Here is a 26,751-nt window from a genome sequence, read left to right on the forward strand (position 1 = left end):
TGTTTCTACGAACTGTTTGTGCTTGGGGGAGGGGAGTGCCTGTACGCAGTGTTTGTGCGCTTGTGTGTTAATACGGCTGAGATACATATAGTGTAATGAAGTTTGTGCATATCGGGGGGGGTTAGTTTGTGCATAGAATAACGTTTCAGCGTAAAATATATGTACAGTATGAAGTGAAGTTTGTGCATACGAGGATATTTGTTATAAATACTAGGATGAAAAGTTTATAAAAGAAATTGATTATTTTAATATTGGGATAAATATTATGAATTTTCACTTGTATATTATTGAATTATATGTGTCTTCTCTGTTTACCTGTCTGTCTGTCTGTCTGTCATGTTTACACCTCTCCTTCCTGATGCACTCACACCTTTATATCCCACACAAAAACCACAGGTGTAAAAATGGGTCTCCAATGTCCTAATTAACGTCAGGTAATGGCTTCATCGTCTCCCTTTACCTTCATAAACAATGGGGACCAAGATCTCACATATCATATTAATTAATGTTATTTAAAGTCCTGATGCGTGTATGGGATGTATGCATGTATGTATGTATGTATGTATAATCACCATGCGTAAAGGACATATACTATGATTATACATTATTCATACATACATACACACATATATACTCTCATAGTATATACAGAACATCACAGCGTTGAATATACAGTATATATACATTGTAAATACACATATACAGAACCTTACACTATATGGTATAAGATGTGTATGTGGGAAAATTATCCTTACGAATATATAGATTACTGGATCAAAATACACAGTAAGTATGATTGCCATTCATACAAAACAACTTCAATATACAGAATAAACATTGTCACTCATAACTAAACACTGACATACTAAAGATTATCATACACACTGAACATTATCATACACACTGAACATTATCATACACACTGAACATTATCATACACACTGAACATTATCATACACACTGAACATTATCATACACACTGAACATTATCATACACATTAAACATTATCATACACACTAAAGTACAACAACAATTCACACTAAATTGTTGACATAAATATGCAGTACATTAATTTTGTCTCCTAACTAGTGCTAAGTGAACGTATCTACTCGAGGTAGAGTCTCGGTGTTAATTTTATCCCCTAACTGGTGTTAAATGAATGTATCTAGTTAAGGTAGAGTCTCGGTGTTAATTTTTTCCCCTAACTGGTGTTAAATGAATGTATCTAGTTAAGGAAGAGTCTCGGTGTGATTCTAATGCCATTTTTTATGTTAAGATACGAGACAGTTTTAACATAGGGACAATTGAGAATCCTAACCCCGAGATAACAGGTAGGATAATGTTTACTAATTAACACCTACCTTAGTGTTTATCTGTGAGTACCTGGCGCCTCTTCTTGTTGTCATTGTTTAAGTTTTTTCTTGTTTTGTTTTGTTTTAAATTGTCTTCAGTGTTTGTTTCTGTGATGTAAATTTATTTATTTTTATTTTATTAACTTATAAAATTGTTCGAAGTAAATTTTTCATTGATTTTTTTTTTTAACTTGACGTAAATTTGTTCTGTTTATAAATTTTGTTCTGAAGTATAAGTAAATATTAATCTACCTATAACGTGTGAGTTTATTCATCTGGACAGTAAGGGAAAAATAATTTATTCTGTAACATGATTTTTTCTCTCAATTATGTCTTCGATAAAAATAATTTCCTTCATCTTTTTAATTTATTCTAAATATTTTATCCACCAAGTATAGTCTCTTCTTCAGGCTATTGAGTCATTCTTTAATTTATAGTCATACAGTAGAATTTATTTTTCTACTTCAATATTTCATAATTTATTCTTCATCATGTAGACACCACCTGTAAGTTTTCTTAATTAACTTCTAATTTATTTCACACGAACAGGTGTATTTTTTCCTATCTATTTTCAATTTATTTTTTACTTCCACAGGTGTGTTTTTTTTACCTCGTATTATTATCTCATCTGTTATTTCTTCACAAGCTTTTATCCTTCATTGTCTTTCAGTAAGTCACTAATGTAACGTAGACTCAGGTTTAGCTCAAGTCAAATACGTAAGTTTATCTTTAAATTCGTTCACGATTCAAAGTTATTGTTTTTGTTTTAATCAAGTTATATTTACCTACGACAAAAACCCACACAAAAAAAAACTCAGATTTGATCACTTATCGTTATTTTCACCTCCGAGAATTTGTCGCAATTTATCGCAGATTTTGCCTCACTTTAGCGTAACTAATCGTATATTTCATCACAGATTATCGTAGAACTTATCGTAGGTTATACACGAGTGACAGTTATTCAATGTAGTCATCAGCTCGACCTGATTCAATGGACAGCAGTGAGTCGGTGAGTCTGGAGAAGGGGCGGAGCGGGACCCAGTAACGACCTATCCCGACGGAGGTTGGACGAGAAGTGAGGGGTCTCTCTCTCGCTCCCTCTGCCTCACCTCACATATTCTCCTCCCATGAGCTGAGAGATCTGTCAGCTGAGAGTTGCGTCTGGGGTCCTGGTTTGTGTGTGTGTGTGTGGGTAGATTAGGTACTAGTTGGGTTAGGTTGGAGTATATTAGGTACAAGGATGAAGGTGACTCAGGTATACACGGCAGGTAAACTCTAAATGAAATTTCTGACACCCGACAGCATTTTACGGCACAGGTGTTAAGGTTTAGGGGCTTGTTAAATATGATGAACAGTTGTCGTGTAGTGTGTTACAGGTGTTTGGGAGGAGTGTGGTGCACGTGTAAGACCAGGTGTGATTTTTACAGGTGCTATGTGTCAGGCTACAAGTGTGGAGTATTGGTTGTTAGGCTGCAGGTGGCTAGTAGGTGTCAGGTTAAAGGCATGGGACATCTGTATGGCAACAGGTGTTAAGCAGGTGTCTTCAGTTGTGGAGCGTTAAAGCTCTGCAGTACAGTATACTGTAGGTAGACAAGAGTAGTGCCAGTATACTGTAGGTAGACAAGAGTAGTGCCAGTATACTGTAGGTAGACAAGAGTAGTGCCAGTATACTGTAGGTAGACAAGAGTAGTGCCAGTATCCTCTCTGACGTCAACTGTAGTAATGTGAGTCAGACATTGTCTTTGACCAACTACTGGACCGGCCACGTTAAACGCTTGGACGATAGTAGACCGCCAAAGCAGCTACTCTACCGCTGGGGGGCAATGAACAAGCTACTAGGACAGTCTGAATACAAACCTTTACAAGTGCTAAATCGACTCCCGCATCTTGGACACGATCACGATGTTTGGAGGAGCACCACACGAGAGGGTGGTAAAACCTTTGAGTCAGCTCGACTACATGTAGAGGCAGACAAACGCCCTCGCCGGAAGACACTGTCGCCGCCCTTCTCCCTCATCCACCCACACGTGCAACATCTGCGAACGACTTGTCGGTCCCGTATCGGTCTCTCGGGCCACTTTAGAGCTCACCAACGAAGGTGACGCCAATAAAGAATTCCTACCAATAAGTGGCCGGGTGTTGGGTGTAGGTAGAGTTTGATGTGAGTTATAGTTATATGTGTGTGTGTGTGTGTGTGTGTGTGTGTGTCATACAGGTGTTATAACTTTATAGAGTCACGCAACTTTACACACCATTTGACTCTCGTAAACCAACCTTTCTAAGCTTCCCTCTGTGCCGCCCAAACCTAATTATAATCACCTATCACCTGATACGTTCACAGTCCACAGAGATAATGTGTTTATAGAAGCTGAGAGTCTATGAAACACACTCGTCACCTCCTCCCCCTCACCACACTCGTCACCTCCTCCCTTCACCACACTCGTCACCTCCTCCTCCTCACCACACTCGTCACCTCCTCCCTCACCACACTCACACCTCCTCCCTTCACTCACCTCCTCCTCCTCACACTCGTCACCTCCTCCCCTCACCACACTCGTCACCTCCTCACCACTCGTCACCTCCTCCCTCACCACACTCGTCACCTCCTCCCCCTCACCACACCTCGTCACCTCCTCCCTCACCACACTTCACCTCCTCACCTCCCCCTCACCACACTCGTCACCTCCCCCTCACCACACCCTCCCTCACCACACCTCCCTCCTCACCAAACCCCCCTCCCCACACCCTCCCCTCCTGCCCACAACACGAGGTACCATGGTAATCAGACGTCCCAGAACACCTGAAACACAGCAAAAAATGAAGAGAAGAGGGACATTAACTCACAATATAAAAACAATATAGGTCATAGTGTCACGGGTGGATATCTTAATTGGATATAGCCATTAGTCCTGTGGATATTTTATTGGATAGAATGTTGTGTAGGTGTGGGTAGATCGTTGTGTGGGTAGAACGTTGTGTAGGTGTGGGTAGATCGTTGTGTGGGTAGAATGTTGTGTAGGTGTGGGTAGATCGTTGTGTGGGTAGAATGCTGTGTAGGTGTGGGTAGATCGTTGTGTGGGTAGAACGTTGTGTAGGTGTGGGTAGATCGTTGTGTGGGTAGAATGTTGTGTAGGTGTGGGTAGGTCGTTGTGTGGGTAGAACGTTGTGTAGGTGTGGGTAGATCGTTGTGTGGGTAGAACGTTGTGTGGGTGTGGGTATAGAACATCTCTTACAGCTCAACTCATCCAGCAGTTTGGTTCAGAAAGTCAGCCAAACAATTAGTTAATTAGTGTACACCTGGAGAGAAAAAGGACAGGTGTTCAGCTTCGGATAATGAAATGAGAAATTGGGATGAAAGGTATATTCTCTCTCTCTCTCTCTCTCTCTCTCTCTCTCTCTTATGTGACGTCAATAATCACCTGTCATTTTGCTTCGCTGGACAAGTAATAAGTTTCAATTATCCTTTGACTTCAACTGTAACTTACTGTTAAGAGCATCGCCTTGTTGAGTTAGTGGAATAGTGGTAGTAGTGGTGATGGTATTAGTGGTAGTATTAGTGCTGGTAGTTGTGGTGGTGGTATTAGTAGTAGTAGTGGTGGTAGCAGTTGTAATAATAGTAGTAGTAGTAGTATTTTTAGTGATAGACGCAATTTTACTGGAGGTAAAGTATAGAACCCATAGATTTTGTTTTAACGATTTGTTTTACGATGACTTGATACAGTACAACAAGCCTTATCGTCTATACTCTATAGGAACCATAGGAACCATATAGCCTACATTTACCTATAACTATATAACCTAACCTAACCTATAATAATATCTTAGACATTATAAATCAGTAACCGGAATATACAGAACATACTAGAGCTGTATTATATCGTATATATACTAATAAATACACACACTTTGATAAACACCTGAAATATATCCGATTTCGTTATACCTATTGAAATATATATATATTATTAGACACGATTCAGTATATTTCAAGCCAAAACAAAATATTTATCAGCATCTGAGTTTTAGCTGTGTTAACAAATACTGTATCGTCACTAGATATGTTAATTTAACCTATATGATAACTGTTTACTAGGAATCTGGCAGCCATCACTACGGGACTTGCCAGAATTCTAGATGGCGGGATGGTGGTGGTGTGGGTGGTATAGGTGGGTGGTGTAGGTGGTGCTGGTTTACGTGAGTGGTGTAGGTAGGTAGTGTAGGTAGGTGGTGTAGATAGGTGGTGTAGGTGGGTGTCATAGGTGGTGTAGGTGGTGGGTGCTCAGGTAGGCAGGTGGTTGAGGCAAGTCGACAGCTTGTATAAGAATCATGCGGGCTGGATCGACAATGCCCGCCCCTATGTACTACCATACAACACACATAGTGGGCGTGACACATACTGGGCGTGATACATACTGGGCGTGATACATATTGGGCGTGATACATACTGGGCGTGTTACATACTGGGCGTGACACATGTTACACGGTGGGTGTGAAACATGAGAAGAAGTGGGCGTGACATATGATACATAGTGTGACACATAGTAGGTGGATGTCACACTTCTGGGTGAGCAAGACATTGGTGGGTGGGTGAGACAAATAGTGGGTGGATGAGACACATAGTGGGTGGGTGAGACACATAGTGGGTGGATGAGACACATAGTGGGTGGGTGAGACACATAGTGTAGTGAGTGGCTGTGAGTACTTATCATTGGCCACCTGAATAATAAATCAACACCTACCTGAGTACTTAATCAACACCCATCTGAGTACTTTAATTAATACCCACCTGAGTACTTAACCCACCTCAGTACTCAATACCTACTTGAGTACCAAACTAGCACCCACTTGAGTACTTACATTCCACTAATATTAGAGTGTACTCAACTAACATATACTCACTAGAGATTACCATTAGGATAAAATTCACTTCTTTTTGTACTCACATTAACATCTAGCAGCAGTAAGAGGTGATCCTTCCATAGTTAAGGAGTCTGGTGGTATCATAATGTACTGCTTGCGTACCTGGGGAGACAGAGTGTAATTGTGTTGTTAGCGGAGCCATTATTACTCTTGTTATTATTACAAGTGTTATTGTGGTTATTGTTGATGTTGTTTTTGTTTTTTGTTTATACAGTTGTTGTGTGGTCCAGCAGGAACTGTTGCTGCGGAATGGACTTTTGCTGTATCCCAATTCATTCTTTCAGCACCTCAAAAGTAGTGTGGGGTACGTTATGTGGGTTCACACTCAGGATGGGATGGAGAAAGGAAACACACAATGTGCTCTTTGTATACATATTGTATTGGATGTACAATGCAGCTTGGTGCTGGGAAGTGGCAGCGTGGTTATAAGCGTTAAGTGAGGGTGCTCAGAGGACAGCTTGTGGGTCGCCGTGCTCGCCGGCGGGAGCGAGGGCCGCCAGGCAGCGGCGGAGGAGGTGGTGTTGCTTGCTGAGGCTGTATCTAGAAGAAAAGAGTGGTCACCACGAGGTCAGGTCTTATATAGCGGAGGTAGGCGTGGCTTAATAGTTGACCTCCGTCATGTAAGGCGGCGCTGGTTGACCTAGACACAAGGCATACACTGGGGAATTCGCGGGGTCGGCTACTCAACGACAAACAGCGTTTGTAGGGGAGGTATCCACTACCGTAGCACTGACAGACAATAAACAATAAAATTAGATAATGTTCTTTTCTTTATTGGTTACCATCAACAAAAACAACTCATTCATATATATCTGAAACTTTGATGCTGCCATCTGTCTGTGGATACTTAAACTAAATTCATGCCTTTAGTCAGACAAGCAACTGTGTGAAAGCGTTAAGTAGATTTCTGTCAATTTTTATTCATTCCTAAGTTTCCTTTTGGCTGGGAATGGGAGGTGGGCCGTGGGTGCATGTCAGTGCAGTGTTGTGACGTTGTGTGTTTATTTACTCTCGGAACAGTGATCCAGCGAGACAAGTTTTGTTACGTATATTGGTACACCAGATGAGATGATCACAAGCATTAACGGACGGATGCCGTCAGCCAAATAAGTATCTCATAAGTGCAAATTGGTAAAGGTGGTTGTTTACATTAACGGCATGAAACACCTGTGAATGTTCTGTACTGTACGTCCGGTCAGACACAAAGGTGATCAAGAAGTGCCTTTAAGAACACTTGAAAAAGAAGAAGAAACCTTACACACTGAAAAGCCATCCATCAGTCAAGTCAAGAAAGGCGGGCCAACGTTGTTGATTTACCAATATGTGTCTACGTCACTCAGATACTTCGCTCGAGCCTCGGATTCTCAAGATGAACCTAAGTCATTTTTAGAGTCGTCGTTAGTCACATCTATCAAGGAAGGACTGAAGCACCTGGAGATTGGCCCCGGTTTATTTCACCCGTTCATTAAACACCCCAAATCTTCCCGGGGTGGTCAGGTTAGGTTAAACTTGCTGCACACGCTCAATTTTTGTTCAGATTTGTCAGCACAAAGAAACATGAACTGCACGTTTTTCCTCCACACTGTACAGTTATACTGAAGAGGTCACCACAAACAGCTCGGTTCGCTCCCAAACTTCAGAAGAGTTTAACTACCACGGACGAAGGTCAGTTATCTACAGTATCTGTGATCTGGCATTGTAATGGTTCAGTGTCCTAACATGACCTTTGTGTCGTGTCAGAGGTCAGTGTCATAACGTGACCTTTGTGTCGTGTCAGAGGTCAGTGTCCTAACATGATGTGTAGTGAAAGAGGTCAATGCCTTTTATATATCGTGACAACCATTAGAGTCAACTGCATGATAACTGATCATTCACAGGTCACCTGGTCAATTATTTTTTATTTGGTGAAAATGTTTATCCCTGAATATGATTAAGGATTTTTTTTGCAAGAATTCTGTATATAAATGTATGCATATTATTATTGTTGTATCTATTATTATTATTATTATTATTATTATTATTATTATTATTATTATTAATCATCATCGGCATTATACACTCGTATTATTTCCTCGTGGTATTATAGTTAAAGCTCTTTAAACTTTGACATCAAAAGAATGCCTTTCAAAACTGAAGAAAATTCCTTAAAATTATTCCATTCTTTTACACTGGGAAGTACTGGCTCCTGAAGTATCTGTTCCTGCCCCACTGTTGTTGGTCAAGTCTGTTCTTGAAAGAGCTCACACTCGGTGCCGTCACAACACTGGCAGATTGTTCCAGGTGTTCACGATTTTCACTCCGAAAAGTTTGCCCTCACAGTTTTCTGAACTTGTGGCTTATTCATCCTTGAGCTGTGACCCCTTGTGGGGCGGCCGTCCGCCAGCTCCAGGTATGGACACTCGACTGAGTAGTATGCCCTCTGAGATGTTTATACACTTCAATTAAGTCATCCCTTGTCCGTCTGTATGTCACTCTATCATGTATAACACGGAAATAAATAACTGATTGTAAAAAAAAAAATACATCTCCCAGTGGAGTAATACTTACCCTAATGTTACTGAATATTACCGTTTCGAGTGTTGGTGCTGAAAGATCGTTTAATCTAATGAAACTAATCACATATTACCTCCCTATCATCCATGTCATAACATCTTTCATACTTGGCCACTTACAAAAGTAAACAGTAGTCTAATTTCGGCAAAAAAAAAAATTTATCCCAATTTTCCCCAATTGGTATGAGTTATTATTTTTCTATTGCATTTTGGTTCCTAACCTCACCTCACCTAATGGGATAAAAACGAATATTAACTAATATCGATGATCCATAAATTTTGTTTCTCTGTATCTTAATAGTAAATAACCTGCTGCCTGTCATACATTTCTACGCCGAATTAGAATAAAATCAATATTCCTTTTCATTACAGATTTATATTTCTCTAGTTAACACCACACTACTGTATGCTGCACAATTTCATTCATAAAAATCCTTTTTGCAAAATGTTTGTCGTAAAAAATTCGCTAAGTGTGGCATTTGTTTACATCTACTCATTTAAACTTTAAAGGAAACTTTGTTATTAAACCCCATACATTGAAAATATTTAAACTCGATTACGTTAGACATTTATAACTTCAAGCTTTAAATATCCTTACCAGTAACAGTGAGAGATACCAATTCCACGTGAACCACACAGTCCATTTGTTGCTTTTGGATAGGACTGGGAATTCTCGAGTCCAGTCTATGAATTTACAACAGTATCTTAGCCTCTTTGGATGCTGTTCGTCAAGGCTTGTCGAGGTCACTGTGCACTTGAACCTGGCAAACAAACCCACAATAAATCACTTTGCCACAATTTATTAAGCTTATGTTATTCCAAATATAATTGTGTTTTTATATTTTTATATTGATTATTTTTTTTATTTAAACAACAACACAACAAAGTATAACAGTGTCCCACTAAATGAGTTAATACTTACTTGAACGTGAAACTCCCGCCGAAATCGGGGGACTTGACAGGCCTTTATAATATCTATCTAAATTAATTATATAAGATATTGAGCGAGCTTTCATAGTATTCACATATTGAGTTCTGTTCTTTATTCGCTATTTTTATAATACTTATTACGAAATTTCACGTATTTCTATCTCTTCATTTAAACGTGAAATTTAAAATCCGTTAATTAATCGCCCTTTAACCTTTGTTTATAGTTTAAAAACCAAATCCTCGCCTTTAAATCCTTTAATTTTTAATTGGACCATCAGTTTCATATTATGAATTATCTGGCTTAAAGGGTAATGAGTTTATTATGACCGTCAGTAACTTTACAACTTTCTTTTACATTTATAATAATAATAATAATAATAACACTCGACAACACTTTCAGACTCATCAGGAAGGAACCAAGACTTGTTAACAGCCTCCCACCCTCTTTAAATGACCCTTCAGCTGCTCATTAGGATCTTTAAACAGAAAACTGAGTGTACTGTTGCAGAAGATGATGACACACCTCTATTGCTTGCATACCACACTTTGCCACACTGTATCAAGCTGGACAACTGTATACCATTGTGCAAGAGGGAGGCTGAAGGGCAGTGATAGTTGATGTAAGTTACCTGAGGTCGTGCCATTTAATCATCACAAGGTATATAAGTTTATAGTTGGTTAGCCATGTTTACAGAGACTATTATTCCAGTTCAATATGTGTATGGACAGTGTGGAGGTACATGGTATAAATAGACTGTGGTGGTATACACTTTCCCATGTACCTAGAGGGTGCAAATAAATAACAATGGGGAAATTTTTACTTTAGGATACGAGTCCCTAGGTGTTGTCCAATATGTTTTTCCAGTGAATTTTGGTGTGTTTTAAGCGACTCCGACCTTCATTTTTGTCGGAAATGTATAGTTTTTGCCCCCTCCCCCCAACAATAATGGGGAAGAATCTGGGAAATCGGGGTTTTTGGGTGGGAGAGAAAACGAAAACGATTCCTCTACCTAACCTCTCGCCGGGGGCTCCGCTCTCGGTCCCCCTGGTAAGCCTAACCTAACCTAAATGTTTCAGTACTTTAAAACTTTGGAAGGACCAGGGATAGGTTTAGGGTCATCGACCTCCTCATTGGACCCTTCTTCGAGAGGCACAGGTGCAGCACGGTCCACCTTGAACGATTACAGAACCACTGGTTCTTGTCCTTTCTATATTTACAAGGCAATTTACAGTGCGGGCACTCAACAGACGTAGGAAGAACACCGTGATTATGGAAGACTTCGATAGAATGATCGTCTTTCTCGTAAAACTTGGCAATAAACCTAAAATTATCGTAGAAGCACGATTGACAACCAACCTCCACCACGGCCATTGTCACACAGGTCATTGAAATTTAAATCCGTACCCTGGCTGCTTCCTTCGAAAAATTTCAAATGTGATTGGTCGAAAAAAAAAATTGCGGGATGATATCGGTACATCATTGGTCACGAATGAATGACGTCTGTCAATATTGTTCCTATAACATCGCTTCACAGACGAAGACTGAAAATTTCGTAAAATCAATTAAATTCAATTGTGTCGCTATTTTTCATTTCCGAATGGTAGAAATGGTGTTCAAAATGCTCAGAATAGGGAGATCTAAATGTTTCAGTAGTTTATAACTTTGGGGTGCACTATGTCCTAAAGTAAACTAATACCCAACATTGGTAAACTATAAGGCAATTTGACCAGGAACATCCGACCTAAGATGCTTATTTCCACGAGGGTCTTTTGCTTAGGTTAGGTCACTCGCCAGTAATACAGTAGTATATCTACATGAGTAAAAGTGAATTTTTTTTTTTTAAATTGACAGTGGATATTTTGCCATGACCGGCTAAGTTCCTGCCATTTTACCGTGTTTGTGCTCTGATTGACTAATCGATTACCGGTGAACAACATGAGAACAATATGTGACCGTGATTCTGGCAGCATTTGGCTTTTATTTTGCCTTGAGTTGATCATTGTGTAGCTATAACATATCTAACCAGAGGTTGTTCAATTTTAGTAATTTTTTCCACAGATGTTCTTATCATTAGAAAAAAAGGTGACATTTACTAGAACCTACAGAACCTGACCTAACTAACCAAAGACACCTACCTAACCTTACCTTAATTCCTAGCCAGGGGGCAGATCCCCTGTCATATTAAACAGAAAGTACTTAGCTACTCAGAGCGCACTCAGGGTAAAATAGCGTTAGTGGGAACTTAGCTGGTCACCGCAAAATATTCACTATGTTTTTTATTCAACAAACAGATCACTTCAACAATACAACATTCTGTGGTTCATGATATAGAAATAGTAAAGGTGGAGCACATGGCTAACACCAGAAGGAGTTGTATGATTTCGTTCATTTTTTCCACAGATGTTCTTTAGATGTTACTAAGTAATAAAAATTATTTGACAATGCACAGCACCTAATAGAACCTGACCTCACCAAAGAAACCTACCTAAACTTACCTAACTTCCTAGCCGGGGGCTCCGCCCTCAGACCTCCTGGCATATTAAGCAGAAAGAACTTACTTTTGATGTCTGGTACCAATGAAAGCAACTACAGTATCTTGAAGTGGCATGGTGTAATTTTACATTTGGTTAATATTCGTCCATTGGCTGTCCGCAGGTTCCCACCATGTTTACCCGAGCTTATATTCCTCAATTAAAGTCAGTTGTCTCTTCATTTCCTCCTCCTCCTTGTAAGTTAGGTTGGTTCTTTTGGCATGAGAATAGGTATTTTTTATTTATTTATTTATTTATTTTTTGTGTGTGTTTTACTCAAATCTGACCTTTATTTTTGTGCAAATTATCTATTTCTGTTAAAAATTAAAATTTAATTTTTTGGCAAAAATTGCTAATTTGCACAAGAAATGCAGATCAGATTTGAGTAACACACTCTGAAAAACGTCCAAAACCCCTCTTCTCATACCAAAACCTGAGAACAGCTAATGGACAAATATTTACCATACTGTACATATTTTGTGGACATGAGAGTACACACGGACAGAGTGGCTCGGTTGTTGCACTGAAACAAAGAGCAGAGACAACACTTACTGACACGGCAGATTAAGCTGTGGAATATTTATGGTAAATAATTAATATCTTTGCATACAAAGTACGTAGAGATGTCATTCTGGTGTCATATGATCAGTTTTTCACTGTGTTTTGCCCTGCATTTTCCTCATCCTTCATACCCTGCCCACTACAGGTTATTTATTTTTGTAGATAAAGAAAAACTAAAAAAATTACTTATTAATTAAAATAAAAAGGTGGCATATTGTTTTTATTAGTTACTTTCATCCAAAGAACATACATATGTGGAAAAAATGAACGAAATCCAAGACCCGGGAAAAAATAATTTTTTTTTCCGAATTTTCCAGAATGACGCATTATATCATCCTCGGATTCTGCTCCCAGAGCTGGAAGAAAAATTGGGAGAATTTACGGAATTTTTCTCAGAGTTTTCAGAAAATAAGCCTGATTTTCAACCATGGAAAATTGTTCTCTGACTTGGAATTGAGAGTTCCAACTAAGAGGGATTCCAGCTAATGGAGATATTACTATAGTATCTGTACTTACAATAATATGAAGCGCACACTAATTAAATCAACAGACCACTAATCACTACCCTTAGACGTCACTCTATATACACAGGCCATAGTGAACTGAGAGTGTCACTTTTACCCACTACTGTGTGTCTCAGTTACATCAGAGCCGTCCATGAAGCCCCTTGTATCTCATTACATAAGTCTAGTTTGTGTATTAATGAATTAACAAATAACTTTACTAAGTTAAGAATCTTATCATGTCATAAACATTCATAACCTAGTGTGTTGTTTGTGAACCGACCTACGAATGTTTTGTTTATCAGTCTTTTACCCGCTACTCCGGTGTGTAAAATTGACGCTACCTTCAGAGAGACAATGTCGGATAGCAGGGTAGATCTTTAGTGGATGTCTGTGATGATCAGGCAGTGTGTAACCCAGGGTGGACCTTGGTGTGAACTACAAAACCTACCAGCACCAATGTGTGTGATCCCAAAGCAGTGTTTGACTTCAGTGTGGTGAATTCAAGTCAGGCAGTGTTATTGCCAGCCAATCTGTATGTATGGTGAGGCCAAGCATATCTATTTTAGAATTTGGCAGAATGATTGCATCCTGAAATGTGATTGGTGGAAGATCATCTAATTTGGAGAGTGTAATTGGTAAATACTTGGTTTGTTTTATTACTATTGAATTTAACCAAATTTCTACCTCCCCATTCGGAGATGCTGCACAGATCCACATTGATAGATGAATTGATATCAGTTCTAGAAACAGATGTAGTTGTGGTACAGTACAAGGTAATCACCAGTGTGATCTATAGCCAATGTGCTTAATCATGCTATAAATAATAATAGACGTGTGGGTCCCTGTAGTAGAGACATCTTCAGGTCATTAGAAGCTACTAATCACTCACCCCAACAATGGGTGACCTGACATTGCTTTAGAATCTGTACTGTACTTACAGTACATACATGTACTGTACTTACAGTACATGTATGTACTGTACTTACAGTACATACATGTGCTGTAAGTACAGTACATACATGTACTGTAATTGTTTGCTTTTTCTCTGTACAGTATATCCAGCTGTGATTCTATTATTTTAGTTCACATATGTACTGTAAATACAGTATATTATGTAAGTGCAGTGCATACCGGGTACATGTATATACTGCAAGTGCAGCACACATTTGTACTGTAAGTGCAGCACATACCTGTACTGCACTTACAGCACATGTAAGTACAGCATATATATATATATATATTTACAGTACTTATGTGAACTAAAATAATAGAATCACAGCTGGATATACTGTACAGAGAAAAAGCAAACAATTATGTAATTCTGTAAGAAAGTCAGTACTTGATAATTATTAGTAGGTGCTTTTCGCTGTGATTCTAACCTTATTTTACACTATGTTAAATTGTCAAATTGATTAAACCATCAAAATTTAGTATTCATTCATAAAACAAAATTTACTAATTTGTAATTATTCAACCCATATTAACTAAAAGAGAGGTGTTGGTGGTACAGCGTGACCAAAACAGAATTGGACTTTAATGTGTCAGTAGTACAGATACATCGAGAATAACACAGACACCAAAAAGACTTTGGTTGGTGAGTAATTAAAATTATCCAATGTCATTTGGACAACAGATCCTTAATCAGCATGTTCAGGAGAACATATATTGAACAAAATCAGCGAGACCACGATTTCGGCCAAATTGGTAAGGCTTACCCCTTATTGGATTTTAAAGTCCAAAACACCTTTTCTCTCAGAATTAAAATTCAATGTGTCTTCCTCTGCTAACACACACACACTTTATAAAACCATAATAATACAGAATACATTTAGAGTAACTCACCTCATAAAGCTCATTTATAAACTGGTTCCGTGTTTTTGGGTTAAACAAGAGCCTGACGCCCTTATTATTAAACGTCTTCCTTTGAAGAGGTTCGTCGTGTTTTAACCCGAGTTTTAAACTAAATGAGTCCTGAGGGACACCGCAATGCAGTACTTAACGGGGTGATGTGGCGGTAAAATTAACTAATTCCAATATTATAAATTAATTTTATTGGAATAGTTAATTTTACGGCCACACCACCCCATTAAGTACTGTACTGCGGTGTCCCTCAGGACTCATTTAGTTTAAAACTCGGGTTGAAATACGACGACCCTCTTCAAGGGAAGATCTTGTGTAATAATACGGGCGTGAGAATCTCTGCATCCCTTGCAATACCAGACTCCTCAACCACAAAGTTAACTGTAGGAATGTCTTCTTCCTGTAAAATAATGTTAAATGTAAATCATTCTCCTGGTTTACTAGGTAATAGACTGCACACCTAAGGTCATCAGTAAGAAGGATATGACTATTTGAAGTTAGAAAATTCTCACTGGTTTACTTTCTCTTTCTGCCATAATCACAGACAAGAATAATTTAGGTCAGATCCCATATGTATCATTGACATATGAGGCGTTGCATGGAGAAACTAGCACTAGCACCATGCTCATTTTTCTCAGGAAATGCAATCAAAGTTTGCAATATTCTGGAATTGGTATCACGGAAGTATTCTTGCTAGAATGTTGCAATTTGGTTTAAAAATGTTTGTAAAATATGCAAATAATTTTTTGAAACGATACTGTTAGCCTCACCTTAACTTCGATGAGATGAGATGCGGACCAGAGATAGGTTTCGTCTCTGGACTTTCAACCATATGGTCATTGGCATTTTTGCACTTCGTCTATCACCTCATGAAAATAGGGTGTTTGAAGAACCGTTTGCAGGCATAAACATGATTGTGACCTGAGTGGAGCTTGTGCTAGTTTTTCCACGCAACGCCTCATATGTCACTAGCTTGTGGCCAACAATTCTTGAATCATTTAGTGAGAGCTTTGTGATTTCCCTTGACACTCAACAAAGCCTTTGATGATGTCCGGTATAAGAGCCTTTTAGTAAAGCTGTCTAAGCTAGGCTTGAAGTCACCCCTAATATAGTGAGTGAATATTATTTATTTATGAAAGCTTAAACTTTGTATACACTATCCTCGTTGATTCAGATTGTTATAATTCGGATTTCAGCTTAATTCATAATTATTTTCTCAAAAAATTAATTAACCTATTTGAATTTGGAATGATTCTGAAATAAATGAGCAGTTCCAAAAAGTTGATTATTATTATAGGGATATATTATGAAATAGATTAAGAAGACTGAATTATAGGAATAGAATATGAATTATATCAAGATACTGTACAAAACTACATTTGGTGTGTAGCTGGGGAGAGGAGATGGCGAAGGAGGGAGGTAGTACAACTCACCAATTCCTACTTGGCAGCCCGCGATCCTTTTATAACAACATGATGCAATTCTCGATAATTCCCATATTATTTAGGTTCATTTGGTGCCGGGTTAATAAAACATTATTGAAAAATAGTGAATATTCCCCCAATTTCCACTCTCAATCCCAGATGAGCTATTGTGCCGTAGTACTGTATATTCTCAGTCTCTTGTTTACAGAGCGGTAACAGCTGATCGGTCCCGCTGACCTACTTTCATTATAGTGCATTTTTTCCCAGCTGAGAAGAGATCCCCCGCCCACTTCTCAAAAGTTGCAGCTGATTGGCTGTTGCAAACCTGTCCGATTTCGTCCTGAAGTAATGATGTATTTCTAAAAAAGTTAATTCATAATCATTAGGATGACTGTTTGTGACGAGAAAGATATTCAGCTAAATATACATTCATTATTTCAAACATAAGCACGTAGGAAGTTTATCAGAAGTATTATACATGAATTAACTGTTAAACTCTGGTAGCAAATTTACGTTTTCGGAGGACGCATTTAACATATACTTATTTTTACCCTCAATAAGGCATACTAAGACAAATTACGTATCAGTAATACTACATTATGCAAAAACTAACATTCTAAAATATCAGAATCACACTGAAATATTATACGGATGTTAGCAGAGGTGGGAATATTAAACTTTTAAAATTATTGAATAGTATAAACTTCTTGATATTTACTAAAATAGTAAGGAATTTAAGCCCTAGAACCGATTAATGTATTGGCGGACTGATACTAAAGCTGGTTGCCCGGTCAGTGCAAGCGAAAACATGTTGAGGTCAGTTCGTAAGAAATTCGTTAACCGAATTTTTGTTCGTTAACCAAATTGAAGATCCTTATGGAAGGCAGTTCGTTAACCGAAATTTCGTTAACCGAGGCGTTCGTTAAACGAGGGGTCACTGTACTTATTTTTACCCTCAATAAGGCATACTAAGACAAATTACGTATCAGTAATACTACATTATGCAAAAACTAACATTCTAAAATATCAGAATCACACTGAAATATTATACGGATGTTAGCAGAGGTGGGAAATATGACTGCGAACAACTTCATACTGTGCCTACTTGGTCATCTGCTGTCTAGTTTCTCATCAGTTAGAAAATCAAGCTGTGGTTCCTCTATGCTGCAGGGAGCCTCACCATAAAGTCACTCATATGTGGTCACATCACCGTGCTCTGTAAAAAATGTACATATTAATCTCATGATATAGAAATTACTTGAATTAGCAATATGCATAAGAATACTGTCTTAGGTCTAATGTTGCACCACTACCACCTCCCTGCCTTTCTAAATGGAGTATATGGGGGTAACACTTATTTTAATGTTTTATGTTCTATGTTTTAATGTCAATGACAGCCTGTAAAACATTTTCCCAAACCTTCCTGGAACATACACACCACTCTGATTACATGCATTACTTTAGGAAAATGCATTTTGCTTAGGATGTCATTCTTCAGGAAAACAATTAGTGTACAAAATGAGAGATAATTGTCTTTAATTCTTCAAATATTCATCTAATGTCTGAGTAATAATTATAATCACTGTTTTATAGTCACATTCTACACTTGCAGGGATTACCTAATGACAAGGTGATCCAGTTGACATCAAATAAATTTAAAGCAAGTTTCAAAGCTGGATGCCCTTCCCATCACCATATTTACAGAGTGGGAACCAGGCATTATATGTAGGGATTCCAAGCATTCTATGTGTCTATGTTTTACAATAAAAATTTATCTAAAAGTTTAAATGTTAAGAAGCTTTTTGTTCAGGAATGTAACACCTATGATTAAATTTATTCCAATGAGGATACTGTATACTTTTCCCATTGTGTGTTTTCACTTAAGATGGCAATTATCTAGAACACATTAGCTGCTCTAAACATGTGATGCCTGTAGTGATGTGCAGTCAACAGTACAGATAATGTAGTAACCTCTTGCAACAGCAGCATATGTTTATGTATTATACAATGTACAGTCCCCCAAAAAGTATCATTAGATTTTCCGTCACTACAATTTGAAACGCGAAACGAAATCCATTATATGATCCCTAGTGCATCATCATAAGTTGGTATGCCTGCTCATCATATCATCAACAGCCAGAAATGGGGACATTTCACTATTACAGTACATCATTGTAGTAATGGAGTTTCATTCATACTGAGTTTCACAATATGCATACTCACGTTGTTCATGATATGTGTGATTTATGATGAGTAACTAAGCAAATATATTGGTCTACATGGGATCTGCTATTTTCATGATATGTAAAATGCATTGGTTTATCACCGAAATAAGGTCTCAAATCAAGGAACTTGCACGCAACATAACCCCTGTCCACCTATAGTAAGACATTTGTGGTTGTAAATTTCAGTGTGGCAGCAGTTATTTCAAGGCACCTAACCCATTGTGATAACGTGGGTTCATGCCGTGCTATCTCAGCATTATGTATACCCTCGTTGTGAGGGGCAATGACACCACCTCTCACATCTTGCAATGTCTCCCCGATAATTACTCACTCTATTTGACTTTAGATACCAATGATGACTGGCAAGGCGTTGGTACCCATTTACAACATACACTCTGAGTCATGTAATATAACTATGATCAGAAGCGTATTTCAAAAATGTGTATACAGTACTCGTTCATGTTAAAAGGTCGCGGATGTAGAACTACCAAACGTTCAGAAATAGGTCGAGTAACATTGCTCGGAAAGCCTCGGATCACATTGACTCTCATGGCTAACGATACTTTTTGGGGGACAGTAGTACATGTCTTGCCACAGTTTATATGCTATTTCACGTATGTATACAGTATGCAGAACAGGTCTAACATGTAGACTGTTTTACAGAATTTTATATTGACTGTTTGTCTGTGAACATCTCAATATGAGCTTAAAGTCTATTCTGAAGATGTGACCAAATACATAAATAGTGATCATTCATTTCTAGTATGACTTTTGGCTTATCATCTACCAGCAATCTTCTTATTAATTCTAACCTTATACTGTAGAGAAGTTATTAATTTTCTTGTTATCTAGGGCCAACACAGTAATTCAGGATAATAGAACAACTTTACCTATTTTTTTAATTACTGTATATACTGTATACTGTAGGTAGTCCTACAGTAATTGCTGAAATTCTCATGGCAATTCTCTCGCAACTTACACTTTCCATGTGGCTTAATCATAATTACAAACTAACACACTAACCTAAGAAATATTCACACTAAGTTTATGAGCACCTCACCTTCATTCACTGAGAACCATACCACCTAAGGTATTTTTAGTACAGTATTTTTTTCTGTTTCTTTTAGAATATCACCAATCTTCAAGCAGCAGAAGTAGTTGATATCAGAAAAAATAAGAAACAATTATGAATTAGCTGTTAAATAGCAGCTAGTTTGCTGCCTCTCATATAAGATGTACTACTGGACTAAGAAATACCTTCAACCTAATAACCATGATAGTACTTACCAAAGAGAACTAAAATAAGCAGTTTTAACAGCTAAAATATTGCCAAATAATTTCGGTCAAGATTCGAATGGAAAATTAACTCGCTATTCTTTTCTTTTAATTTTGTAAGCTTTTCTTGCACGGTTAGAATAAAGAGCTACCTGTACAAAGATTCTACCATTAATCATTTGTTGTCACTGCTGTACATATATGTTCTCCTGTAGTACCCTTTCCACAACAGGCCCTGAAATTTCCTCTACTTTACTTAGTGCCTCAAACAGTGCAATATCTATTAGCAACAATCCTAGGCTAACCTAACTGGGTACAGTGTACAAAGAGTCTTCATCTTCCATCAGCCATTCCCAAAGGTTAAGTACAGTTTTAGCATCTCTGATCAGTCTATGCCATGTTCCTCTATCATTAGTTGCTGTTACTCTCAAACCAATGCTCTCCTTGTTAATGTTATCTTACTCTTGAGCTCATCCCTCTGACCTCCTCCACTCCTCTTGTCATCCCATATAACCAATACATCTTAACTTGCCTCTTCTATCTTATTAACCCATATTGTACATAAAACACCGAGCAAGGAACTGAACAATGCTTTAGTTAGTGTACGGTATCTATCATCATTACTCCTCTCCTACCTTGTGTGGAGTGAATCATGGAATATAAAGGAAAAGAAATAGCAGGGCAGTGTGGTGCAAGGCAGGTGATGAAAACCAACAAGAAATACAGTACAATACTCACTCACTCACACACACACACACAACAGTACATATAACAAATAAATCCTAAGTTTCCTCAGTGATTCACAGTTTTTATATCAACAATTCAACTCACAAGTTCCAGAAAGAAGACAAGTGATCTGTGGGTGCTCGGGCATATCCTGGGTTGCATTGTTGATTTTCTCACAGATTATGCGCACCATCTCTGGCCACTCATGTTTATGTGTCATCGAGAAATTAACCAATCCACTAATTTACCATCAGGAATATCAAGTGGCAAATTTTGTTCCTGAAAAAAACAAAATACAATAAATAAATTGCATAATGTAGTAACCTTACTAATTATCACCTCCACTACTTATCTAACCTTAAGTCACATTTTTCAGGTTGCCAACCTTTGAGAGTGCAGTAGAGTACCCCTGTATCTGTTATTATTATCATATTCCCACCGCCAGTTGCAAAAACTCAACTGGATTACAGATATCCAGACCATAAGGGAATACTACTGTACTATAGTACAGTAGTACTGTATATATACCTATCACAACTCAACCTATGATGTAACACCAGGCCCACATGCCAAACACCATGGGTTAACTCATAAATTCTATGGTGTACATACCAGTATTAGGCAAGTCAAGCTCAAGTATAAGTCATACTTCAGGTTGAACCTCTCAAATCCGGCACCCTTGAGACAAGACCAGAGCCGGACCAGAAAATTTTCTGAACAACGGGTGGTAAATATATTCAGTGTCAAAATAGCAAAAAAAGCCATCATAACATAATGTATTAGTGTTGTTGTACAATTCTTAGGTATTGGTACTAGGAAATAGATACAGTACAGGGTAGTTTATTTTAAGTACAGGTACAGTACTGCAATATAAATAATGTCCAGTCCAGGCAAAAGTGTCTGACCATGGATGGTGCCGTTCCGTGGAATTCCAGACTAAGGAGGTCCGACCTGTACCATGACACACTCAAGTGTTTACTCTCCCTGCCCTATCACAAAGTATATACTACAGTATTGTATACAGTGCATATAAAAAATAAAATACAATAATATGCTAGCCATACTGGAAGCTAACAAAGATATGAGAATAAGAGGTCAAACTATTTATGAAAGCACATAGCATGAATTACCGGTAACCATCTGCAACTAATATGACCAAAAACTTATAAAGTGTTGATAATTATTGATAACTACACTGCAGCTGATATTTCATAGAAAACTAATTTAAAAACGCTGCAATTTCACTGTGTTTCATAGTGGACATTGTCGTACTTATGGCAAATGTGTTAAAAAGTGTTTATTTAAATGTTCAACTTAACCTAACCCCCACCCCCCCAAAAAAAAAAAAATTCATATCAGAAGTCACTGCTGAAAATATAGTAAGAATTTAAACATCAAAACAAATAACGAGTCAGCGATGTAGTTGTGAATATTAGCCGACGTGATCAAAACACATCAAAAACCACATGAAAAACAGTTTTATGTCTAACCAAACCTAACCTAGCCTAGCCTAGCCTAGCCTAGCCTAACCAAGGGGGGAGGGGGGGGGCACCACAGTCATTCGATGTTCTGGGTGTGTACCACCACATACGAATATACATAATAAAATGATAAAATGATAAATATCTCTCTTATACATAATTTGCGTCAGAAATGTCATAAAAGAAAGGTGTCTTAGAATTGTCAAAATTACCGATTGCAACTATAAAATTCCCGAGATTCGTTTAAATCAGGGGTGTCAAACTCATGGCCCGCGGGCCAAATGTGGCCCTTGGAATGGTTAGGTGTGGCTCGCGGGATGACGGTAAAATTTATCAGTTCGTGAAATGTGATAGAAATAGATATGAAGGAAAAAATGCAAATATGATGAGTCAGTAAATTCCAAAATGATCTTTACATCATTTTGGCAATAATTTTATTTATATTGAGCTCTTAAGTTTCAAAACACAAATGGAATTATATAATAAATTGTAGCCGCAAAATAATGCATATATATGGCTTTTGCTATCCTATTATTAGCATTAATAATGTTTATTAAGTAAAATAATTGTACAAACTTAAGATCAGACATCCCAAATGGGGTCCGACTAATTACCCAAATGTACCCAAATATAGCCGGAATGAAGTCAAATAATGGTCCTAGATGAATAAATCGGACTGCCAATCACTTCTCGACTAGTATTTGGTGTCAGAAAGTCACAAAAAATTGGAAAACTTACTTTAATCTGAGTTAATAGATCGCGTGCATGTACCGACGGAGCGAGTAATTACCCAAATGTAGTCGCAATGAAGTCAAATAATGGTCCTAGATGAATAAATCGGACTGCCAATCACTTCTCGACTAGTATTTGGTGTCACTGAGTCACAAAAAGTTGGTAAACTTAATTTAATCTGAGATAATAGATCAAGTGCATGTACCTAACCTAATCTAATCTAATCTAATCTAATCTAATCTAACCTAACCTAACCCAACACAACTCAGATTAAATTAAGTTTACCAATTTTTTTTTTACTTTCTGACACCAAATACTAGTCGAGAAGTGATTGGCAGTCCGATTTATTCATCTAGGACCATTATTTGACTTCATTCCGGCTATATTTGGGTACATTTGGGTAATTAGTTGGACCGTCCCAAATGAGATATTCCCGATAAGCCAGGTAAGGCAATGTGTGAAGCTGTAAACTTCAATCCTGCAAATATGTGATATAGCACCTGTGTTGGCCCTGATGAGGCTAACTACAATAAGAACTGGCCCTCGAAAGGTTTGGAGTTTGAATGCAACAAGTGAAATAATACCTGAATATTTACCCCCATTCATTTATCTTGTATCCATTGACATTTCTAAAACAAATCCAGCTTTAACGTAAATGATCACCATGAGGACTTTAACTTACATCCATGACCTGAGTGTTGTGTTGACAGTTAAAGTTAAATGGATAAGTTAAATGTCACCAGGTGTTACCACGTCCTCGCTCACCCCGTCTACATTTAGGAAATTTTCTAGGACATGTGCATGATGCCTTATGATTTATACACAGCAGCATATTTTAAAGTAATAAGAATGAAACGACGCTTGAAATAATTCCATATCAGTAGCTGTTGATTAATGTACAGTATTGAATAGTTCTCATATCTCTCTATCTCAGAAATTAGATTATATAAAATTATTTACAAAATATAATTTATTATAGTAAATTAGGAATATATAAAATATGATAAGTAACAAATAAACTTATTAATTAGACATGAATACATACCAAGAAGAGTGATTTAAAAGCTCCTGAAAACCTTTTAAAGGATTGTTCCCGACTATTTGTAAACAAACATGACGGTAAATACCTTACCATTTAAACTCGTCTAGTTTGAACACGTTGTATATCCTATAAGGTAATGAATTAAAAGTAAAAAAAAAATCACTTTGCAATAATTTTTTTCATACATGATGTATACATTAAGCAGCTCTGTAAACCTTACAAGTTTATAATAGTTCACCATCGTATGTTAAAGGTTATGACCATTTTCTATTAGGCAGTAAGGACACGTCAGTTCAGAGCATCTCGCGGAAGTTCTACAGCGAGTTGCATCAGTGACAGTGGAGTAAAATTTGTCTTATCACTAAGTGACACGTCGCCGTAGCTGATATAATTCATCGTTTACGGACCTGAGCCTCAGTTTACACCAACAAGCTTAAGCAGTAACTAAGAAGCGCTCGAACACTCGACGTTGTGACAAATTTTGTGTACTATACATAACTCACACTACTATAAAACTTGTTTAGTGCAGTTACAAGTGTGATAATAATGTGGACATCACTGAATGTATGTATTATAGTAATGGTGATTGGTGTACAAAGTGGAGAAGTTGCACAATGGCAACAGCAAAAAGAAAAGGTTGTTAGTGCACTGTTCCACCAGCAAGAGGCAGCGTGGGGGGTGGAGGTGCTGCAGCAAGCTGCCAGACAAGGCAACCTAGACGCCGAGAGTGACCTAACCCTGGCACGTCTCTTGGGGACAGGTATGACGCAGGACATCGCAGGGGCGGCAGCGTCGTCCAGCAACCTGGTGAATGTGGGAGGCGCTCGGGCCCACACCACTCAGGGCCTCCTCCTGTCTCATAACCTGACGGGCACCTCCCTCACGAAGGAGGAGCGACACAGTCAAGCCGTGTGGCACTACTTGCTGGCAGCAATGAACAAGGACCCGCTTGCTCAGATTATGATGGGCGGGCACTACTGGAACGGCGGGGACTGTGAGGCCGCCCTCCAATATCTGCGACGAGCAGCTGTCACTGTCATCCCCACAGCCAGAGAGGAGGCCATCAGCCAAAACCCGCCCAGATATTTGTGGGCTGAGGACGACAACACTCCCTCCATCTACCAGATGCCGTCCCTTGACGAGTTTCAGTTCTTGGAGTACTCGGCCATGACCGGTGACCCAGTGGCAGCCCTGAGAGCCGGTATCATCCTGCACAAAGGTGTGCCCGACGTGGGACAAGACCTTGCGCAAGCAGCTGTGTATCTGCGGCAGGCGGCCCAGGCCAACAGCACCTCAGCCATGGTGATGCTGGCCGCCATGCACCTTCACAACTCTGTCGCCCCAGACCGTGATGACACCCTCGACCTTCTACAGACAGCGCTCATTCTCGGCGATAAGACGGCTCACACATACTTAGGTTTACTCTACCTTAAAGGATTCGGAGACGTACCTAAAAATCTGGCAAGGGCCAAAAAACACCTGGAACAAGGCATCAGGACTGGGAGCGTGGAGGCGTTCTATCTGATGGGAAACGTGTACGAAGACCCCGACAGTTCTGGGTCGCCGGAGGAAGCCATGATGATGTGGGAAGTGTCAGCCACTTTCGGCCACGTACCCTCAGCCTTCAGGGTAGCCGAGAACTACTGGCAGAATTTGCAAAAGACGGTAGCTACTACTGTCATCCCAGAGAGCAGCTCGGCTGTTTCAGAAAACCTGTGTCGTAAAGCCCTTCCCCTGTACCGGATGATCTCACTCTCGGGAAGTTGGCAGTACCTGCAGGAAGCCGCCTACGAGGACTACACCAAGGGGCGCTACGCCCCGGCGCTCCTCAAATACCTCCTGTTGTCTGACCTGGGCTACGCGTCAGCTCACGTCAACGCGGGTCGTCTGTTGGACTCTGGGATCACTGGTGTGTACAGTAGTATAGAGGCAGCCCAGAGTGAGGCACTGAAGGTGTGGGGGCGAGCAGCAGAGGCCGGGGTGGCCACAGGGCACCTCCGCCTGGGTGACATATACTACTACGGTGAGGGTGTGCCGCGGGACTTGGAGGCGGCAGCCACGCATTACGGTGATGCTGGTAAGCTGGGCAGCGCTCACGCCTTGTTCAACATGGCTAACATGATAGAGTGGGGTGTAGGCGTGAGTCAGAATGTGACCAACGCCAAGGTGCTGTATGAGGCAGCCTATGAGGCCATTTCTGACGCCTATGTTCCCGTCAGTCTGGCACTACTCAGGATGGACCTCTTCCTCGCCATCAACTCGACGCTCGGTTTTGACCTGTACTACACCAGCTGGTCCCCCACCATAACTCGTCACACTGGTCTGTTCTCAACCCTAGACGCTAACATACCTGCCTGGGATATTGTTGCGATGGTCGTCCTAGCAACAGTTATTGTTGTCATGATAACTGCTCGTCACAGACGCTGACACCATAACCATGTAACACAAGTAACATAGGTTGTGTTATTTTTATGGTCACGTTACCCATCTCACCAGCACGTCCTGCACACCTGAGTGTTGGTCACTAGTATTACTCACACCCCTACCTCACCAGTGACACTCACCATCACCCATCACCAGTGACACTCACCATCACCAGTGATACTCACCATCACCAGTGACACTCACCATC

The 26,751-nt window shown here is 39.1% G+C and overlaps 2 protein-coding genes and 1 long non-coding RNA gene across 6 annotated transcripts in view; 1 reads left to right on the top strand and 2 right to left on the bottom strand.

Moving 5' to 3' along the window:
• LOC121858004 (growth hormone secretagogue receptor type 1-like) overlaps positions 1-15,395 on the bottom strand; it is a 179,201-nt gene extending 163,806 nt beyond the window's left edge. Inside the window, exons 1-3 of one of the 2 annotated variants that reach the window (XM_042354236.1) lie at positions 15,197-15,395; positions 9,424-9,586; positions 6,297-6,375 (exon numbers count right to left, since the gene is read on the bottom strand). The gene's annotated coding sequence lies outside the window, so the exon portion shown is untranslated. Of the gene's footprint in view, positions 1-6,296; positions 6,376-6,752; positions 6,814-9,423; positions 9,587-15,196 lie in introns of those variants that run through there. The other variant, XR_006087317.1, reaches the window with a different exon arrangement.
• A 63-nt stretch (positions 15,396-15,458) lies between these two features.
• Positions 15,459-24,205, bottom strand: LOC121858006. Of its 3 annotated transcripts, XR_006087319.1 has the most exons (5): positions 23,760-23,865; positions 20,970-21,143; positions 17,744-17,854; positions 16,648-16,997; positions 15,459-15,614 (listed from the first exon to the last, which is right to left on the bottom strand). It is a non-coding gene; the product is annotated as an uncharacterized LOC121858006 (long non-coding RNA). The 3 variants fall into 3 exon arrangements; XR_006087320.1 differs by lacking the exon at positions 23,760-23,865 and adding an exon at positions 24,123-24,205 and having other exon boundaries at positions 15,459-16,997; XR_006087318.1 differs by having other exon boundaries at positions 15,459-16,997.
• Positions 24,206-24,412: 207 nt separating this feature from the next.
• LOC121858007 (protein sel-1 homolog 2-like) lies at positions 24,413-26,745 on the top strand. Its single transcript, XM_042354237.1, has one exon. The coding sequence runs from the start codon at positions 24,666-24,668 to the stop codon at positions 26,544-26,546; it is 1,881 nt and encodes a 626-aa protein (XP_042210171.1). The 5' UTR covers positions 24,413-24,665; the 3' UTR covers positions 26,547-26,745.
• The last annotated feature ends 6 nt before the right edge of the window (positions 26,746-26,751 follow it).

This window comes from Homarus americanus, unplaced genomic scaffold (genome assembly GCF_018991925.1).
Source record: "Homarus americanus isolate GMGI-L3 unplaced genomic scaffold, GMGI_Hamer_2.0 scaffold43746, whole genome shotgun sequence".
Classification (NCBI taxonomy): domain Eukaryota; kingdom Metazoa; phylum Arthropoda; class Malacostraca; order Decapoda; family Nephropidae; genus Homarus; species Homarus americanus.

Coding starts and splice junctions, on each gene's coding strand:
- LOC121858007 (XM_042354237.1), top strand. CDS start 24,666: ATGTGGACATCACTGAATGTATGTATTATAGTAATGGTGATTGGTGTA.